The sequence below is a fragment of the Orbicella faveolata genome, unplaced genomic scaffold (assembly GCF_042242905.1).
Source record: "Orbicella faveolata isolate gen_17 unplaced genomic scaffold, um_ofav_v1 contig_27, whole genome shotgun sequence".
Classification (NCBI taxonomy): domain Eukaryota; kingdom Metazoa; phylum Cnidaria; class Anthozoa; order Scleractinia; family Merulinidae; genus Orbicella; species Orbicella faveolata.
The window spans coordinates 7,437,501-7,454,594 of record NW_028301555.1 but is presented as its reverse complement, the minus strand read 5'-3'; the positions used below and the strand labels follow the sequence as shown (position 1 = coordinate 7,454,594).

The following is a 17,094-nucleotide window of genomic DNA, read 5'->3' as shown; positions in this document are numbered from 1 at the left end:
TTTTAAAAATAGAATTAAGGTCAAAACTTGTTGTGATTTTTTTTTTCTGTAGCTGTTTGACAATTATGAAACATCAGAGAAAGGAGCAGAGCTGGCCTATCAGGAACTAAAAACATTCTTCGTTAAGGTAAACAAGCAAATTGTCTTGAGATCAGAGCACAAATAGAGGTGTGAGGCTTGACTTCCTGATCCAAAGTGCTTACTGGTCCTCCAGTTAAGGGGTGGTGAATGGTCCTTCAAAACCATGGGTCTCGCAAAATTTTCATTGAATTTATCATGTCTTAAATTCTCGTTATTGTAGCGGTTATGTCTGTCTTACCATCTGCAAAGATAAATGCTATTCTTGCCTTCTCGCAAAGTCTCACATTTACCATTCACCACTCCTCAGTTACCATTATAGTTAAAGTTCTTTTTATAGACTCCTACAGGCTGACACCACTTGTGGGCAAACACTTCCTCTTTGTCATAGGCACTGCTTGTACACTTAAGGTCAGCACACACGAGGGGACGAGTCCCTGCGACTAGTCCCTGCCGCTAGTCCCTTGAAGAGTTTACATGAAGGGACTGGTCGTAGGGACTTGTCCCATGTACAATTCACACGAAGCATTTTGAGGAACAAGTCGCAGGGACTTGTCCCAAAAATTCAACCTGGTTTGAATTCGTGGGACTAGTCGTAGGGACCACAGTTGGTTGCATAGATCTTGAAGCAAAAATGGTCAGTTCACAGGATGGGACTTGTCTCCGCGACTTGTTGCAGGGACTAGTTGCAGTGACTAGTCCCCTCATGTGTGGTGACCTTAACTGGCCAGCCCAGCTGTGTCCGCGTGTGGAAGGTTCAACAATATGTGAACAAGACTTAATCTGTCTTGGGCTGTATCAACCAGAATTGTATTAAATGTTACCCTTTTCTTCAGGAGCTTGGCTTATCAGATGACTATTCTTTGGCAAGAGACTCGTGTGATTGTTGTATATGGGATGTGTCAGATGACTGGGAACAAGTAGAAGCATTAAAAGCAGCTGCAGAGTGCTCCTGTGAAATAGGACTCAGTAAAGTAAGTATGCTTTGATATTTTGGAGGGATAATCTAGTGACTTGCAGAAAGATGTTAGACCAGCGCTTAACTGGACAACTTGTGTAGCATTAGACTGTAATAGCATTTGCACTCATGCCTTGAAGATGCTAGTCCATTGCAGGGTTACACCCAACATTTATCATGCAACAACTCATGCATTCCAGGCATGGACCCATACCACTTTCCACTGTTGTATGGAAATTGGTCAGATATTCAGAATGGCTCGATAGAAGGAAAGGGGACTTAGGGAGTTAAAATCCAAAACATTTCCTGGCAGGGACCCTTCTTCTGCGACACTTGTTGTTTTAGAAATCAGTCAACATTCATCCTAGATCCATGCCTGTATTCCTTTGGTTGGAGAGGGGCTTTGCGAGAGTAAGGTGTTTTAACAAGAACACAGTACGATGACTTACCGGGTATGTGACCCAGACTGATTGATCCAAAGTCCATAATAGTACTTGTTAGGCCACCAAACCCCTCCCATCTAATACTTGTAAGTGTTGTGACCTGAACAACAGCCATTGTGTAATTCATTACTTGTTCTTTATATCATTTGACAGTTCTACAGCGACCTCAATGAACATGTATCAAGTGCAGGACTCAAAGCTCCCATGGTGGTCAAGGGAGATGCTGGCCTTGGAAAATCACTTCTGCTGGCAAAATGGTTGGTAACTAGGGACTGAGTGTTATACATCAAATTTATTTTATCACCCAGCCAGCTGGCCGGCTGATTGGCTAAGTGGCCAGCCGACTGACTGACTGACTGACTGACAGAGAGACAGACAGACAGATCAACAGACTGATTTAACAGTGTCAAAAAGCACTGCCCTGTATGTTACATATGAACATAATCTTGCTAAAGTTCTGTTGCTGGACAGCAATATTGCTTGCTTTAAAGATTCCCTGTACCCTTTCATTATACCATTAGGTACAGTGGCTTTCTGGTTAGCTGAGGCATTGGACTCTGTATTGAGAAGTCTACGTTCGAAGGTTCCTTACTAGGTCATCATGATGTTTGCTTAGGCAAGATTCTTTACTTGCACAGTGGCTTTCCCCACCATGCAGAGTAAAAATAATGTGATTCAGCAAATTGTTGACAGAGTCAACCTGACAGAATGCTTTGGCGTAACCTGTCGTGAACTAGCATCCCATCCCCGGGGGAGTAACAGTACTCCTAGCTACTTCATACTTCAGAAACATGAGCTGAGTATGGGAGCCTTTGAGCCACTAACCAATAAACACCTGTCTTCTTTTTTTTCCAGGATAGCTTTACAACAAAGCAGCCTGTCTGGAAGGCTTGTCCTGTACCACTTTGTTGGATCATCGTCGGCATCTAGTGCTAATCCCCTTCTGATGCTGCGAAGATTTACCATACAGGTAATAGCTTCATGTAGATTATATTTATACTTACATTACATCTAAGTATGCCTATACATGTGTTCTGTATAGTATCATTAAATTTTAGGTTACGTTTCTTGTAATTGGTTGATTGTCTACAAATAAATACCTAGTACAAAAAAATCTGTTAACCATGCATATTATGCCTTATCATACCAAGTATGTTAGGTCAGTTCATTCACCTCCCTGCAGTTAATGTTAGTACATGTGAAGAATTTTGTTCTGGACACACAAACAAGCTGCTTTGTTATTCTAGAGATTTATATTCTTTTTTCCCAACTTGATTGACAGTTAATGAAACAGCTAGCATCGTCACGTTCAGTGTCATGTGACCCAGTACAGTTACAAGAGGAGTTTCCGAGGTGGCTAGAGAAAGCTGCATTTAAAGTCCATGGTGGTGTCACACTAGTAATTGATTCAGCTGACAGATTACAGGTGCGAGTTACAGGCCATCTTCATTATCAAAACAAATTGTTGGAATAAAACCAAACTGATTGCAAGGCAGCATTCTATGGCAAAAGGGCAAAACCTATTTGGCTAATATTTCAAGTAGCTAAGCTAGTCTGTTTTGGGGCCAATACCATCAAATGATACTACATGTAATGGCCCTGAAAAAGACTAGCTTCGCTAGTTAAAATATTGGCTAATCATTGTGCCCTTTTGCTATTGTACGAACCTTGCAGTCAATTTGGTTTTATTCACACTTAAAGTGATGTCTAGTACAAGCCAAGCAGTTTAATATTTCATCATGTTGTCCTCTGCATCCAAACATTTTGATTTACATTATTTTTTAACACAACTTTTTGTTCTCTCTTTTTTCAGGGAGCTCCCAGCCACATGCAGTGGTTGCAAGATCCATTGCCTGTTGGCGCGAGAGTAATTTTATCTGTTGCAGAAAGCACCTGCCCCTTAGCTTGGAGGTAAGCCTCTTTTTAGTGCTTGTTGTAGTTTTTACTTCCATTAAATAGGAAGTGATGAAGAATAAAGTGTGCTGGAGAAGATCATTTTCTTAAAACATGCAATTGAATTACGCGCAGTAGGCTTCAAGTATGATTGGGCTCTTAGGGTTTTGTTTCGTATCTTGGATGGCAAGTGGTGTTGTGCATTAGATTAATGTATAAAGTTGCAGTCTGGAACAGATTTGGTGGCTAGAGTTTACTAATTTTATTTTATTTTGTTTTCTCGAACTTTTTGGCTAGAGTTTATTTTGGTAGTATAATTCTGTAGATTTATGATCTCTCATTTTTCTCATGATCCTCAAAACAAAGCATGGAATTTATTTCTGGATATAAATAAAGTTAATTTCAAAATACCTGTGCTTTTTCTCATCAGATCATGGTCGTCACTTGTTCTTCATCCTTTGGATGTCAAAGGAAGTGTTGAGCTGTTGCTGTCTTCCCTCAACCATCATGCTGTGAGTGTTCCCCAGGAGCAGGTGAGTCATTGTATACATTAGCCTGTCATCAGGCTCTTCATATTTGTGTTTTGCATGAGTGCCTATGCAATGTGGCTAACTTAAATGGTTAAGCTTCAGGGTGACAGAGAGGTGCAGTTGCCTCATGGTCAGCACACTGGACCGCTGACCAAGATATCTGGGTTCAAGCCCTGATCAGGGTCATTGTGTTGTGTTCTTAGGCAACACACATTACTCTCATAGTGCCTCTCTCCACACTGGTGTATAAATCATGAGTAATGGCAAATTTGATGATTGGGGGAGGGGTAAGCTGCAGTCAACAGGCAAGTCATCCAATAGGAAGTAGAAATACTCTTATTTTCAATGCTGTCAAAACATTGTGTTCAGCTCTGGCATTATGAGATACTGCAAACCCGATGCAGACCCATACCTTCAAGACAATTATTATTTTTAAATAAGCAAATACATGTGGTATGTACAATGGCCAGCCACTTTCTGACGTTTTTTAATCCTTTTAACAGGCCAATGAAATGCTTCTGAATTCGTCTTCAGAAGACAAATGTAATCCAAGGTTTTTATCTCTAGTGGCCGCAGAACTAGCTGAGTAAGTAACACTTCTTCAGTTGCTTGGGTTAGCAGGAGGTTTGAGTCATGAAGGGTCTGGGTTACTGTGGGTAAAATTACAGTCAATGTAGGGCAGAAATCCAGGGGCAATCAATTTTGGTTTGAGTTATCACGATGTTAGAGTTGGTGAGGCTTTGAGTTATCAAGTCAACTGTACTTATCTACTCTTATTATTGTGTATAAATGACTAAGCTTTGCAGAGTTTTGTGAACTTTTAAGTTGGGCACTTGTTTTAAGCTGTTCTGAATTTCTTTCCTGTTTAGATGGAAAGACAGGAAGGTTCTGCAGGACCACCTTAATGTTTTGCTATCCAAAATGGTAATTATGGAATCTTGAATTTAGAGAACCTCTGCACAAATTGAAGCATTTCAGCTGCAGAGTACAGAAACAGAAGTTCTGCGGTGTAAAAGTGGGTTGTGATCGGCCTGGTAGATGTGGAATTTCACACACAATTCAGCATGACCATGTAGCCAGGATTGGGCATGGTCACACATACTTCATTGTATGTCATCAATAGCTGCCATTTTGTGTAAAATTCTACATAAAATTTGGGGGGGATAGAGGGTGTGCTTATTTCCAGGGGAAAATCTGTCTGTGCGTATTATATTTTCCTACTAGGTGAGACTAAGGATTGTGTTTATCATCTCTTTACATATATAATTATTTCATGTACAAGGCTCGCCTCTTTTTTTGAGATACACCTATCCCAAACTGTTAAATGCTGACATCCAAGTTTGTGTTAATTAGTAAATGTTAGTTCTATCTACATTTATTAAGTTGGTAAAATCATTAAGACATCGCACCAACTAAATTATAAAAGTTGATTATAAAATATATATTAAATAAATAAATAAATATTAAATAAATGAATTAACTCTGATAATACATATATAAAAATATATGAATTATAAGAGTATGATATAAAAATATATAGTTTAAAGGTCTATTGATTCTTAGCTAAATAGGCTATTCCCGACAATTGTCAGTTTTTCTTAGTCACATAAAATGCTAAGAGCAGTAATTTGTCTTAGCATGTTATGTGACTCCGAAAAAGTGCAATCATGTGTCAGGAAAATATTTGATGTATTGTAAGGTCTCATGTATTTATCAAACCTGGTTATACTTACCCTGGGTACCTGAGGAATTTTTCCCAAGGTCAGAGAGAATGCAGCACTTTGTTTACTAGTGAGGCCTTCTTTTAGACCTTGGAACAATATTCCTCTGGTATGCATGGTAGGTTATATTTGATCATTTCGATCACATACATGTGTATGGTCATAACTCATAATTTCCTGAAGTTGGTTGCACCTTATCAAGTATCATTCCATTTTCTTCTGGGCTTTTCTCATTTTTTAACATTAACATTGCTTTAGATAACATTGGGATCTTACTGGTTGTTTGATGTTGTGTTTGTAGAACACCGTTGACCTTCTGTGTCACATTCTAAACCGTATTAAGACTCAGTTTGGTCATCTTTCGTCTGAACAGAAACTTAGAAAGGTGTGTATTCAAATCTGTAATTCCCAAGTGGTTGTTAGTTGAAGCAATAAATCACAGATATATGTGGTATAATTGCTGTAATTAGTTGGCAATTGCCATGTTGTGGACTGTTTCTTGGGCAAAACACTTCAGTCTGACAGTGCCTTGGTCTACCCAGGTCTATGAATGGGTACTGGTGAGTTTTATGGTGGAAGGGGTAGCCCTGTAACAGATTAGCATCCCATCCAGGGTGGGGGGGGGGGGGGGATGTAGATTACTCCTGGTCACGTCAGGCAACAGAAATGAAGATAAAATATAGGCACCAGCCTGGTGAGCCAGTAAGCTTGTACACAGACTTTTCCTACCACTGCTGGTAGAACAGTGAATTGGGTTATCTTATGGTGTATCAGAGCACGCACAAAATCTTTAGATAGTAACTACTAAGGGACACTGAACTGCTTTCTGTATTGCTTTTGCAATGTCCCAAGAGGAAATTTTTCGAGCATGATTCTGAATGAAGGGATATAAGCATGCATATGCATGCGTAAAAGAGTTGCTTATGCGTGCAGAGAGAATGGACTAACGATTAAACAATGAAAGGAATGTATGTGACTAAGAAAGTAAGACGTCTGACAAGAGGTGTTGATTCCTGATTGCAGTTTCTTTGCTGTGGTTCTTTTTGTAGGTTTTTCTGCTAATCATGTTGGCCCGTAATGGCGTCAGTGAGTGCGAGCTCCTCAAGCTCATCCCCATGAAGTGGTCTGACTGGTTAAACCTATCTGATGCCTTACACCACAGTCGTATTATTGTCACAAGGATGGGACTCGTGTGCTTAGCAAATAAACAGGTCAGCTTTTACCTTATTAGGGGAGGCACGGTGGCCTCGTGGTTAGCGCGCTTATCTCCGAAGCAAGCGGTCCGGGTTTGAGCCCTGGCTGGGGATATTGCTTTGTGTTTTTGGGCAAGACACTTTACTCTCACATTGCCTCTCTCCACCCAGGTGTATAAATGGGTACCGGCAAACTTAATCCCATCCAGGGGCGAAGGGGGGGGGGGGGGGGGGTTAGAAATACTCTTGGTCGCTTTATGCTACAGAAACTGGGGTAAGGTCTGGCATGATGGGTCACTTGACTTGTATGCAGACTTAACTTCCTTACTGTTACCTTTTTACTTGAAATTTTTGTGACACACTTATTTCACAATTTTGAGGTGTGCATATTTTGCAACACTTAAATTCCATGATTTTGCCAAAATTTTGTATTTTGAATCACTTTAACTTCACGTTTTTGAGTAGCACATTTTCTTGTTAAATTGTGAAATTTGCGAAATTAACATGTCGTGAAAATTTCATGTAATAAGGTACGTCTTTTTATGGCTCTTTTATGGCTATTGTATAGCTCCATGAGTATGCAAGATGAACCAAATCCAACACGGTCATTTGGCCACCTGAGAGGGCAAGCTGAGGCAGTCTTGCCCTTTTGGGATTGCCTGTTGTATCGCACAAGAAAATGGTGTCATGTATGCCTTATGATACGTCATTTATTACCCAATCTTGTTTGGTTGAGATGGCTGGATATGGACCTCATTCCAACCCAATATCCAGCCATCTTGACCTCATGCCTGGTCAATAACCAGTCTACTTCATGCAGTAGTAGATACTGATACAGTGTGCACAAAGGAGTGAAATTGCTACCATGTATGCATATGTGTTTTATTAGTTTTATTTATATTTAATTTTTTTTTTTTTTTTTTTTTGCTGTTTTCAGGTCATAAAAGCAATAAATGAAGCATTTTCATTTGAAGAGGACTTACAAGAAATCGCAGAAGCACAGGAATCCTTTACAGCATTCTTTGAAGAAAAGTTAAGGTACTGTATGTAGCATTGACGATTGTTCCATTGCACTTGCCATGCAATATTTCGCTTGTTCTAAAAATTCTTTTCAGAGTGAGGATCAAAATGACAATGTGTCAGATGAATGATATTGACACAAACTGTAGCAAGATAAGATCCAGGCTATACATGTAAGTGTAATCTTAGCTAAAGAACATGATTGATCTCACAGTCCAATAAAACATGACAAAATTAATGTCTAGAGGTACTGAAACCTGTGATGGACTAACAAATGTTCCATATCGTGACCTCAGGCTAAAGCTTAAATCTCTAGTTAATTTTAATGAATTCAGCTTTAAGATAACGTCTGCATCCACTTGTAATTTTAGAAAAGATGACTTTGTATATACTTGAAAATTTATGCAAACAATCTCTCATTGTATATATCGCTGACTTAAGTTCAAACGTTTTTTCTGTAAATACCCCTAGTTTTTAGTTTTTAGTTACTTAGCGATTAGTTAATTACAAACGACCCCACAAGCTCATGTAGCTTTAATACTCATCGTTTTAAAATAAAGGTTATCTATCTATCTACATCCCAGCTAGAGGAAGTCATGATACATTCAGTGACTTCATGCAAAGGAACTGGAGTTCATTATAAAGCAAAGCACTGATGAAGCATTGGGGTCATCTCAGGCCCTCTCCACACTATGCCAGAGGAATTTAAAAACGAAGCTTCATTTCTACGGTTAGGCCCACCATCCACGCTAATCCGTCACAAAAGCTGAGCTTTTTGAAAATGCACTTCAATCAAGGGGAATTTGAAAATGCCAGCTTGTGGTTTGTGTGGACAGAAATCACTTTGAAAACAGAGCTTTTTGAAAACGATGGCATCAAAATAGTTGTGTCATTTCCCTGACCGAGTTTTCCTCAAACACAAATCCAAAATGACCGGTGATTGTTACAGTTTTAAATTTCTCTGGCGTAGTGTGGACAGAAAACACTTTAAATTGATGCTTTTGTCAGAGTGAAATGTCCGTTTTCAAATTCCTCCAGAGTACTGTGGATGGGTCCCCAATCTGTAGGACAGTGAGATACTTAACAGACTTTGTAGGTAGTGGTTATAGTTAGAGACATGAGGTATGCTCGTTTTTCAGTGTAAACCAAGTAAGCTGGAGAGTAACTGATGAATTACCGTGGAGTTTAAAGAAAGCCTGTGAAAAGGAGAAGCTGGCAGAATGTCTACTGAATCCAAACGTTTTCAAAGTACTCTTTGAACGGTGAGAACTATCAATGGTTTATTTACGTTTTTTTCCACAATGTTCCTTGTGTTCCCTTAGGTTGTCTTTTTCCCTTCTATGTGTCAGCAACCCTCTTGAATAACTCCTGATCAATCAGTCAATCAATTTTTGTTTTCAAAACAATTTAAAGAAAGATGCAATGTACTAGAAATATGTGCCTTCTGCAATTTCACAATCATTTGTTTAAGGTTTCAGACTAGCAGCCAAAAACTTAACAGTATTTTTAGACCGTTTTAATCATTGTTACTCGTTGGTTAGGGCTACTGTTTAAATATGCACTGTTTCATCTTTTAGGGGACGCATATTTGAGCTAATAAACTATTGGCACTACCTTGGAGTTGATCAAGCATCACTAGGAATGAAATATATTGATGTGCTAAAAAAGATTGAGGCTGGTTAGTATGTAAAATATAGAAGGTAACACAACAGGAAAAAATTAGAAATCAAGATCTTTTAAAATTATTGTAGCACACAGAAGTTAACAGATGGAAATAACTCCCCCCACCCCATTGTCAGAGGATGCATTCGTGAAGTATCCATATCCTTTAAGTTTGGTTATCATGGTGTGAAAGTAATACTCTTGAAGTTACAACCCCCCTCCCTTTGTAGACGATCAAAAGAGCCTGGTTCCCAGTAGGATTCAATCTGTGGACAAAATTTTCAATTATCACCCTTTGAGTTACAGCTGTAGCTATTTGAACAACACTTGGCTTTCTTTTGGTCTTTTCAGAGAGTGAACTTTCAGCATCAACTGCAGAGATGTTTGAAGTTGTTGGACATTTTCTAAAATGTTTAGGACTTCTAAGCCAGGTTGGTAGATATTTCTCAATTGTTTTGAAGATTGCTATTGACTGTTCAATTGTAAAGTTTGTCTTTAAATACTAAGTAAGGTTTGTAGGAGAACAGCATTGCTGCCAGGACATACATGGTCCAAGTAATCTATACAATGTCAGGCAGACACATGACAAGAATAAAGAAAATCGCCAAGTACAGATTTAGCACCAAATTCTCATAACTTGCCATAAAAGAAATTTTTATAATCAGTAGGGAGAGTAATGATTTAATCTCGAATTTTGTTGTAACTAGGCTGCTCCTCTGCTTCAACGATCCTTGGAGATAAGGGAGACAGTACTCGACCCAGACCATCCACTTGTGGCACAGTCACTACATCATCTTGCTGGTCTGAATGCACAGTGGGGAAAGTTTAGGTAAACACTGGCGTGAAACTCTGTTCTCTATTGTACTCTACTCTAGATACCCTCAGCCTTCCCAGGGCTAGAAAAAACTTGAATTTCAGCATGCCCTTTGCAACTCTCAAATGTCGCTTGCCCTGAGCAAGACTTGGTTTACTTTTTTCTATTATTTACTTGGCAGACGACTTGCCTGGGCCCTTGCCCTTTGGGAAGTGAAAATGAAAAGTTATTTGCTCAGCAGGAAAATCTACTTGTCTGAGTTGACCGGATGGTTCTTTTCTTGAACCCTGTCTACCCTACTCTTTTCTAAAGTGCCTAGTTTAAGTTTCTCTATGCTTTTAATGTCATTTCTCTATTTCTGTCCACTTTTAGTCCAGCTGAGGCATTCTTCAAACATTCTATCGAAATCAAGAAAAATTCTCTTGGAAGTGACCATCCCTCACTTGTGAAGGTACATGGCTCGTAGCCAACAGTGTTTTATCGTTTTACTAGTTAAGCATGTTAATGAAAAATACCCCTTCCACACCCCAACAGTTAACTCTGACTATCAGTACATGTAAACAGCGGTTTAATTAAGGGCCAGGCTCTGGACAAATTGTCTGGCTGAGAGGATGATTTTGCCCACCTGTTGTGACCATGTACATGTAGAGGAAAGTTTTTCTTATAAAGAAGGTCAGTTCAAAACGTTTGCCTGCCTGTGAAAACCAGCTCAGTTGCTCTCGTGCTGAAAACGTCAATAAAACCCCTGTGTAAAGGTCTAAATTGTTCCAACCTTTAACTCTTGACTTCTTTTTTTTAACAGGATTTGGAAGGTTTGGCTATTTTGTACAAGAAACAAGAGAAGTGAGTAGCTCTCCTTTAAAATATGTTATCATCTACACGATGACGTTTCCATCTGCAAAATTGCTGGTAGAACCCCACAGCAGTGCTCTCCTTGACAAACACTTGTGCCGGTTGTTCCTGTTCAAAATGTAACTGCTCTTTCGTCAAACTACATGTATGTTCTAAAAACCAAATGAGCATCTATTAGTTTGTAAGCTCAGATCAAGGTCCATAGTTTAGGAAATGAAGCTTGATGTTATTAAAAGTGGAACTGGTTACCACTGTTTTCATTGCTATGCAACCTTTGAATTGAAAACACACCCTTTGAAATAGCTGTCAATCAAACAGCAGTCACGTGGCTTCACATTCAAAGAGGAAAGGTTGGTGATGGCGAACTCTAGGAAGTTTGAATGCCAGTTGAATACATCTGCAAATTGATTTCATGAAGCAACTTACAATAAATCACTAACTTACTTTTTTGTGCAGGCTGTTCAATGTTTGTGTTCCTTCCTCTGATGGTAGTTCGATACTCACTTTTTCAAAGCTATCTTCGTTGTTCCCAACATTTTTGCTGAGTGTGCAGCCATTTCTGCCAACCAGTATTCCATATAAGGTGCCACTGTTTGATTGACGGAAGTCTGATGCAAAGAGTGTTTTGATTTCGAAGGTCGCAGAGCTGTTGAAATAGTGGTAATATAGGGCCAATTGCACTGGTGGGTCAATTACATCTGCGATCTTAATGTTACTCACACTGTGCCTTTCACGAAATAACATTAATAGGCTAGTGCTTTGGAGCATATTTCAATTTACGTTTTTGAGGACAGTGTTTCCTCCTCTATCTTCCAGGCATGCCATGGCAGAATCTTTACACAAACAGGCTGAGGGAATCAAACAGAAAACAAACTCAGTAGTAAGTGTGCAAATGTTGCTTCATTGAAACAAGTTTGTGTACTTGTTTCTTTTTGTTTGTCTGAGATAAGGATCAATGCAAGAGGACAAGACGGGAAGGCAAGTCTCTTGAAACAGTTTTATTGCAGGTGGTATACACAAGGGAACAATATTTTTCTCTGAATCTAACCCTGGGACAAGCTTCAGGGCCGTGCGGAGTAAGGGTGGGGGGAAGGGGGGCTCCCAGCAAAATTGGCCAGGGGTGTGTGGCCCGTTTTCCAAAACCCTTACCCTATTTGAGACCAAAATCTGTGATTTTCCCTACCATATTTATGACCTGACCAAAAATTTGTTACCCTATTTAAGACGTGACACTTAAATCAATACCGTGTGTCAGTTCCCTGGTTCAGACCAATGTTAAAGGCAATGTTTATTTGCTTTTGTTAGGTAGGATAGCTTCTTCTAAAAAACATACTCAATTCAAGACTACAGTAAAAAAACAATACCCTATTTGAGACCAAAATGGCCAAAATCCATACCTCATTTCTCACCTAAACGGCTAAAAACCCATACCCTTTGGGTCCGCACATACCTATATAGCCCGTACACCCCCTCTCCCCTCCCTCCACGCTCGCATGCTTCAGGGATTTCTCCATGTCAAGATTTCTATCCAGAAAAGTTCCATAAAACTTTTTGCTGGTTGTTGTTCCAGTGTTTTGATTTGTTACCTCTTTAACTGAGCTGTGGCAGGGTTGGCATTGAAGTGTATTGCCAGGAGAAAATGTGGGTTCTTTTTTTGAATGTTTATAGAAGGTGAAAGCTCTTTTCCTGTCTGCAGGTTGAACTCAGTGATTTAAAAAAGAAAACCCTCCAAATGGAAGAGCTGGCTCGTGGATCACCTAGTGCTGAATTGGCTCGATCACTCAATGAACTGGGAGTGTTATACTTTCTTCAAAACAATTATGAGTGAGTTAAACATACCACCTTGTTTTGTGTCTTTCTTCAGTTTCACGGACAAGTTCAAAGATATTTGCGTGTGTTTACGAGACATACCATAAGCTTTCTGATTTCGAAAAACCGTGCCTGAAACCATCAGAAAACGCAACTAAGGATCAGTTGAACCGATGGGAATAGGCTAAAAATTGGTGCGTTAAATTTAGGTGCAGCCTTGATTTCATGTTTTTAAAGTGATTAAGCAACATGCATGGTAGAGGACGAACCTTAAGTAGCTCAGTACAGTAACGCTTGTATGGGTGACTGTCACAAGACAATTTTCTCTCCATTCCACAACAGAGCTGCCAGGTCATTTTTTCAGCGGTCCTTGGAGATGCGCGAGTCTGTCCTGGGTCCTGATCATCCAGATGTAGCACAGTCGCTTCATAACTTAGCAGCCTTGTACAATGATCAAAAGATGTAAGTATCGTTCACCCTCTCACTCCCAAGATTGCTGCACAATGTGCCCACTGTATGTTCAATATTTGGACAATTTGGTTCAAATTTGAACAGCAAAAGGCCTTGGATAGATCTGTCTTTTGAATGCATAAAATGATACCCAGTCTTATATGAGACGTTTCATATGAGACCCCGTTTTATATGAGACTTATATGATCACCCCTTCTTATATGATTAACTATCCTTACAATTTTGGCAATTTTTTACTCTTACACTTTAACGGCTAAGTTAATATCTGACCATAACCAACACATCAAGAGCTGAAAATTAAGCTATAAATTAGGAGCATACCTCAACTATAGGATGAATAAGATATTTTCCAGCGACTTCCTCTATGGCTGTTAGTATGATATATGGTAATCCGCAAACAATGCCTTTCAAATGGTGTATTATTTATTATATGTGTGTTCTCTGAGTCAATAATTACTACTTACTCTCCCAAGTCTGTCCGGTATGCACTGTAGTTCCTAGACTCACACTCTAATGACCAAAAAATCTCAAACTAGTTGAACAAAAGAAAGCTGTTTTCAGGGACCAAAGAAGATTAGTAGCCCCAAGGTCATTTGCTGGTCTACGATATAGTAGAATTTTTAAGTCTGATGTTTAGTTCTTTGTGAATATTACCTTGAGTAAATTTAATTGTTAGCTGGACTCGCTTAATAAGAAGCTTTTCTTTGTGTAATTGTTGTTTGGCAGGTATGACAAAGCAGAACCTCTCTATGTAAGAGCGTATCAGATTCGATTAAAGGTAAGAAGACGAGAATCAAACTTCACCACTTTTTCAAGAGGAAAAAACCCCTAATGAAAGGTGATGTCACTGTGTTGACCCAAGGGAGGGAGGAAGGGACAGTCAGTTTATGATAGGGAATCTATGAGCTTTCAAGAGCAAATGAAATAAAAAGATCATATATTCTGCAAAACAAACTTATGAACGTGTTCGCCTAGGACAACCATCTTCCATACGTGTCCAAATTTGCGGTATAAGCGCAGTAACACACACTGCTGGAAGTCAGAAAGCTCTTCGGAGAATTGTGCCGACAAGGCAACCATAGTTTGACATGCTAGGCAGTTCTAAAAGGTTTTATGTTCCTTAATTATCTTTTTCATTGTCTTGTTATCTTATTCAACTTATTTAAGTAACAGGAAATAAGCAATTTATCACTGATTGAATGACAGGACTAACAAGCTCAGAAGACAGTTGAGTTTTGTTGTAAACTATGTTTTTCTCTTCAGGCCTTTCCACCACATCATGGCAGTGTGGCATCTACCATCAAACACTTAGCAGTGCTTTACAGAAAACAGGTATGAAAGATTTTCTTAGCAATTAGGAGATCTCAGATATAAATGAGCTTATTATATGATTGAGAAAATTAGTTCATTGGGATTGGCTGAAAGGAGGCAAATTTTTCTGGTTTTTTTGTTATTTTGGACTCCAGTTCAAATTTACTGAATGTGTGCACTCGTAATTTTCTCAGCATATAATAAATGGGTAATCAAGTGAAAACTCGAGCAATCAAGGATTTACACAACTCGTGATTTTTAAAAACTCAAATTAAATTACTCTTGCCTTTTCACTACTTAAAAAGTCTCGTGTAATTTTGAGAGAATTTTCAATTATCACTCATTATGGAAATCCTTAATTAAACTCGCATTTATACGGTTTCCCAACGTATACTAAGTATTGTTTTACGTCTCCATGCCATCTTCAAAACAAATTGCCAATGCATTGGCATGAATTGCACTGAAAGTTAAATGGATGCAACAGATTATAAACTTGTTTCATGTGTTATAATCTCGTATCATTTTGCTATCTTATCTGACTCATCCGGTCTCTTATGAGGAATTTGTCCGAGAGGGATTGGGACGAGTCAGTAGTATTGTTGTCTCATATGGTGTCTATCAGTTCAAATTATTTCTTATCATAATTATTTTTGGTTTTTGTTAGGGTAAATATTCTGCAGCGGAACCGTTATACAGGTACGTGTAACATTTGGCTTCGTGTTCAATTATGTAGTTTTGAGAATAAATGATGTAGGTTTGAGAATAAATGATGCAGTTTTGAGAATAAATGATGCAGTTTTGAGAATAAATTATCTGGTTTTGAAAATAAATTATCTGGTTTTGAGAATAAATTATATAGTTTTGAGAATCTATTATGAAGTTTTGAGAATAAATTATGAAGTTTTGTGAATAAATAGTTTTAAGACTGTGTTGTTCGAATTGATCTCTTGTTGTTCAGGCACTTGCTTTCCTACTTTGTGTAATTTTACTGGTCATTATAACAGGAGGCACAATGGCCTCTTGTTACTGTGTAGGAGTCACGCTTCGTTCTCATGTTTTTCTTCCTCTCCCTACAGACAGGCCCTGGAAATCAGAGAAAAGACTTTTGGAAAATCACATTTGAGTGTAGCCACAGTGCTCCACAACCTTGCAGTCGTTTTATGTCTACAGGTATATTGCCGAACAATTAAAACTCCAATGATTCAATGTAAATTCTCTCTACAGGGTTCGTACACCTGGAAAGTCCTGGAATTTTATTGTGGCTTTTTGCAAGACTTGAAAGTCCTGGAAAAAGGCTGCTGGTTCTAGAAAGTTCTGGAAATCTGTTTAACTCAAGTAAAAAATATGAAATGTATGGCAGACAGTAAGGAAAATTACCGTTGAGATCTTGGGAGTTAAACGGTTAATGTGAATTTTAGAATCCTGGAAAAATCAATCTGAGTCCTGGAGAAGTCCTGGACATTTGTTTATGAAAAATGTAAGTTCTGAAAATTTGGTGTTACATCAAGACAATATTCCCTGGTTGACGATTTTGTACTTTCTCATTACGTCTGTTTGAGAATGTTTTGATATTGTAAGGAGACTCGGATCTAATCACTCTTAAGGATCAGTGTGGCTTAGACAGCGTTAGCCGTTCATCAGAGCATTGTGAGCGTTGGTGGTTTGTTTGTGTGTTTACAAACTGGAACATTGTAGCATTCACACGATATAAACATGAAATGTTTGCGAGTCATTTATATCGCGATTTTGAGGTGCGCATATTTAGCGACACTTAAATTCTACGATTTTGCGAGAATTTTGTATTTTGAATCACTTTAAAGGGGCGCAGTCACGGTATTTTGAGTTATTTTGGCCACACACAAAATTACCTTTGAATGGTAGGAAACCTGAAAATAACAGTTTAATAAGAAACAAAAACACCAAAGGGATAATGACAAACCATAAAGGAACAAGGATGGCTAAGGATGGAGAAGATTAACACGGATTACAAACGACGAATTTGAAAAATTAAGGCTTAACTTTTCAATACGCGCAAACTGTGACTGAGCTCCTTTAACTTCACATTTTTGCGACCCACAATCCATCAGTAGTGAAGAACTAACCCTCGAAGCTTCAGCCTCACTTACGCGCTATTATTCTTCAAATTGTGATTGACAGGACAGACAGTCAGAGGCATTACCACTGTATGAGCGAGCTCTACAGATCTATGTAGACACCCTAGGTGGATCTCACCCACAAGTGGCAGAGATGCTTGTAAACCTTGCCAAGCTAAGTTATGACCTGGTATGATGAGCAGATCATTGTTTTGTTTAACCCTTTAACCATAAAGAGTTTCCCTA

The 17,094-nt window shown here is 38.8% G+C and overlaps 1 protein-coding gene across 2 annotated transcripts in view; it reads left to right on the top strand.

The window, feature by feature from the left end:
- LOC110054651 (nephrocystin-3-like) overlaps positions 1-17,094 on the top strand; it is a 31,051-nt gene that overhangs the window by 12,524 nt on the left and 1,433 nt on the right. For both annotated transcript variants that reach the window (XM_089296655.1, XM_089296656.1), the window contains exons 8-33: positions 53-127; positions 915-1,052; positions 1,633-1,736; positions 2,335-2,449; positions 2,762-2,905; positions 3,293-3,390; positions 3,803-3,905; positions 4,406-4,488; positions 4,772-4,826; positions 5,925-6,008; positions 6,673-6,834; positions 7,754-7,854; positions 8,976-9,098; positions 9,414-9,514; positions 9,850-9,929; positions 10,206-10,327; positions 10,685-10,763; positions 11,115-11,155; positions 11,981-12,044; positions 12,861-12,988; positions 13,316-13,435; positions 14,171-14,222; positions 14,708-14,776; positions 15,420-15,451; positions 15,832-15,925; positions 16,913-17,038. In XM_089296655.1, coding sequence (XP_089152781.1) covers positions 53-127; positions 915-1,052; positions 1,633-1,736; positions 2,335-2,449; positions 2,762-2,905; positions 3,293-3,390; positions 3,803-3,905; positions 4,406-4,488; positions 4,772-4,826; positions 5,925-6,008; positions 6,673-6,834; positions 7,754-7,854; positions 8,976-9,098; positions 9,414-9,514; positions 9,850-9,929; positions 10,206-10,327; positions 10,685-10,763; positions 11,115-11,155; positions 11,981-12,044; positions 12,861-12,988; positions 13,316-13,435; positions 14,171-14,222; positions 14,708-14,776; positions 15,420-15,451; positions 15,832-15,925; positions 16,913-17,038 — 2,493 coding nt within the window. The remainder of the gene's footprint in view (positions 1-52; positions 128-914; positions 1,053-1,632; positions 1,737-2,334; positions 2,450-2,761; positions 2,906-3,292; positions 3,391-3,802; positions 3,906-4,405; positions 4,489-4,771; positions 4,827-5,924; positions 6,009-6,672; positions 6,835-7,753; positions 7,855-8,975; positions 9,099-9,413; positions 9,515-9,849; positions 9,930-10,205; positions 10,328-10,684; positions 10,764-11,114; positions 11,156-11,980; positions 12,045-12,860; positions 12,989-13,315; positions 13,436-14,170; positions 14,223-14,707; positions 14,777-15,419; positions 15,452-15,831; positions 15,926-16,912; positions 17,039-17,094) is intronic.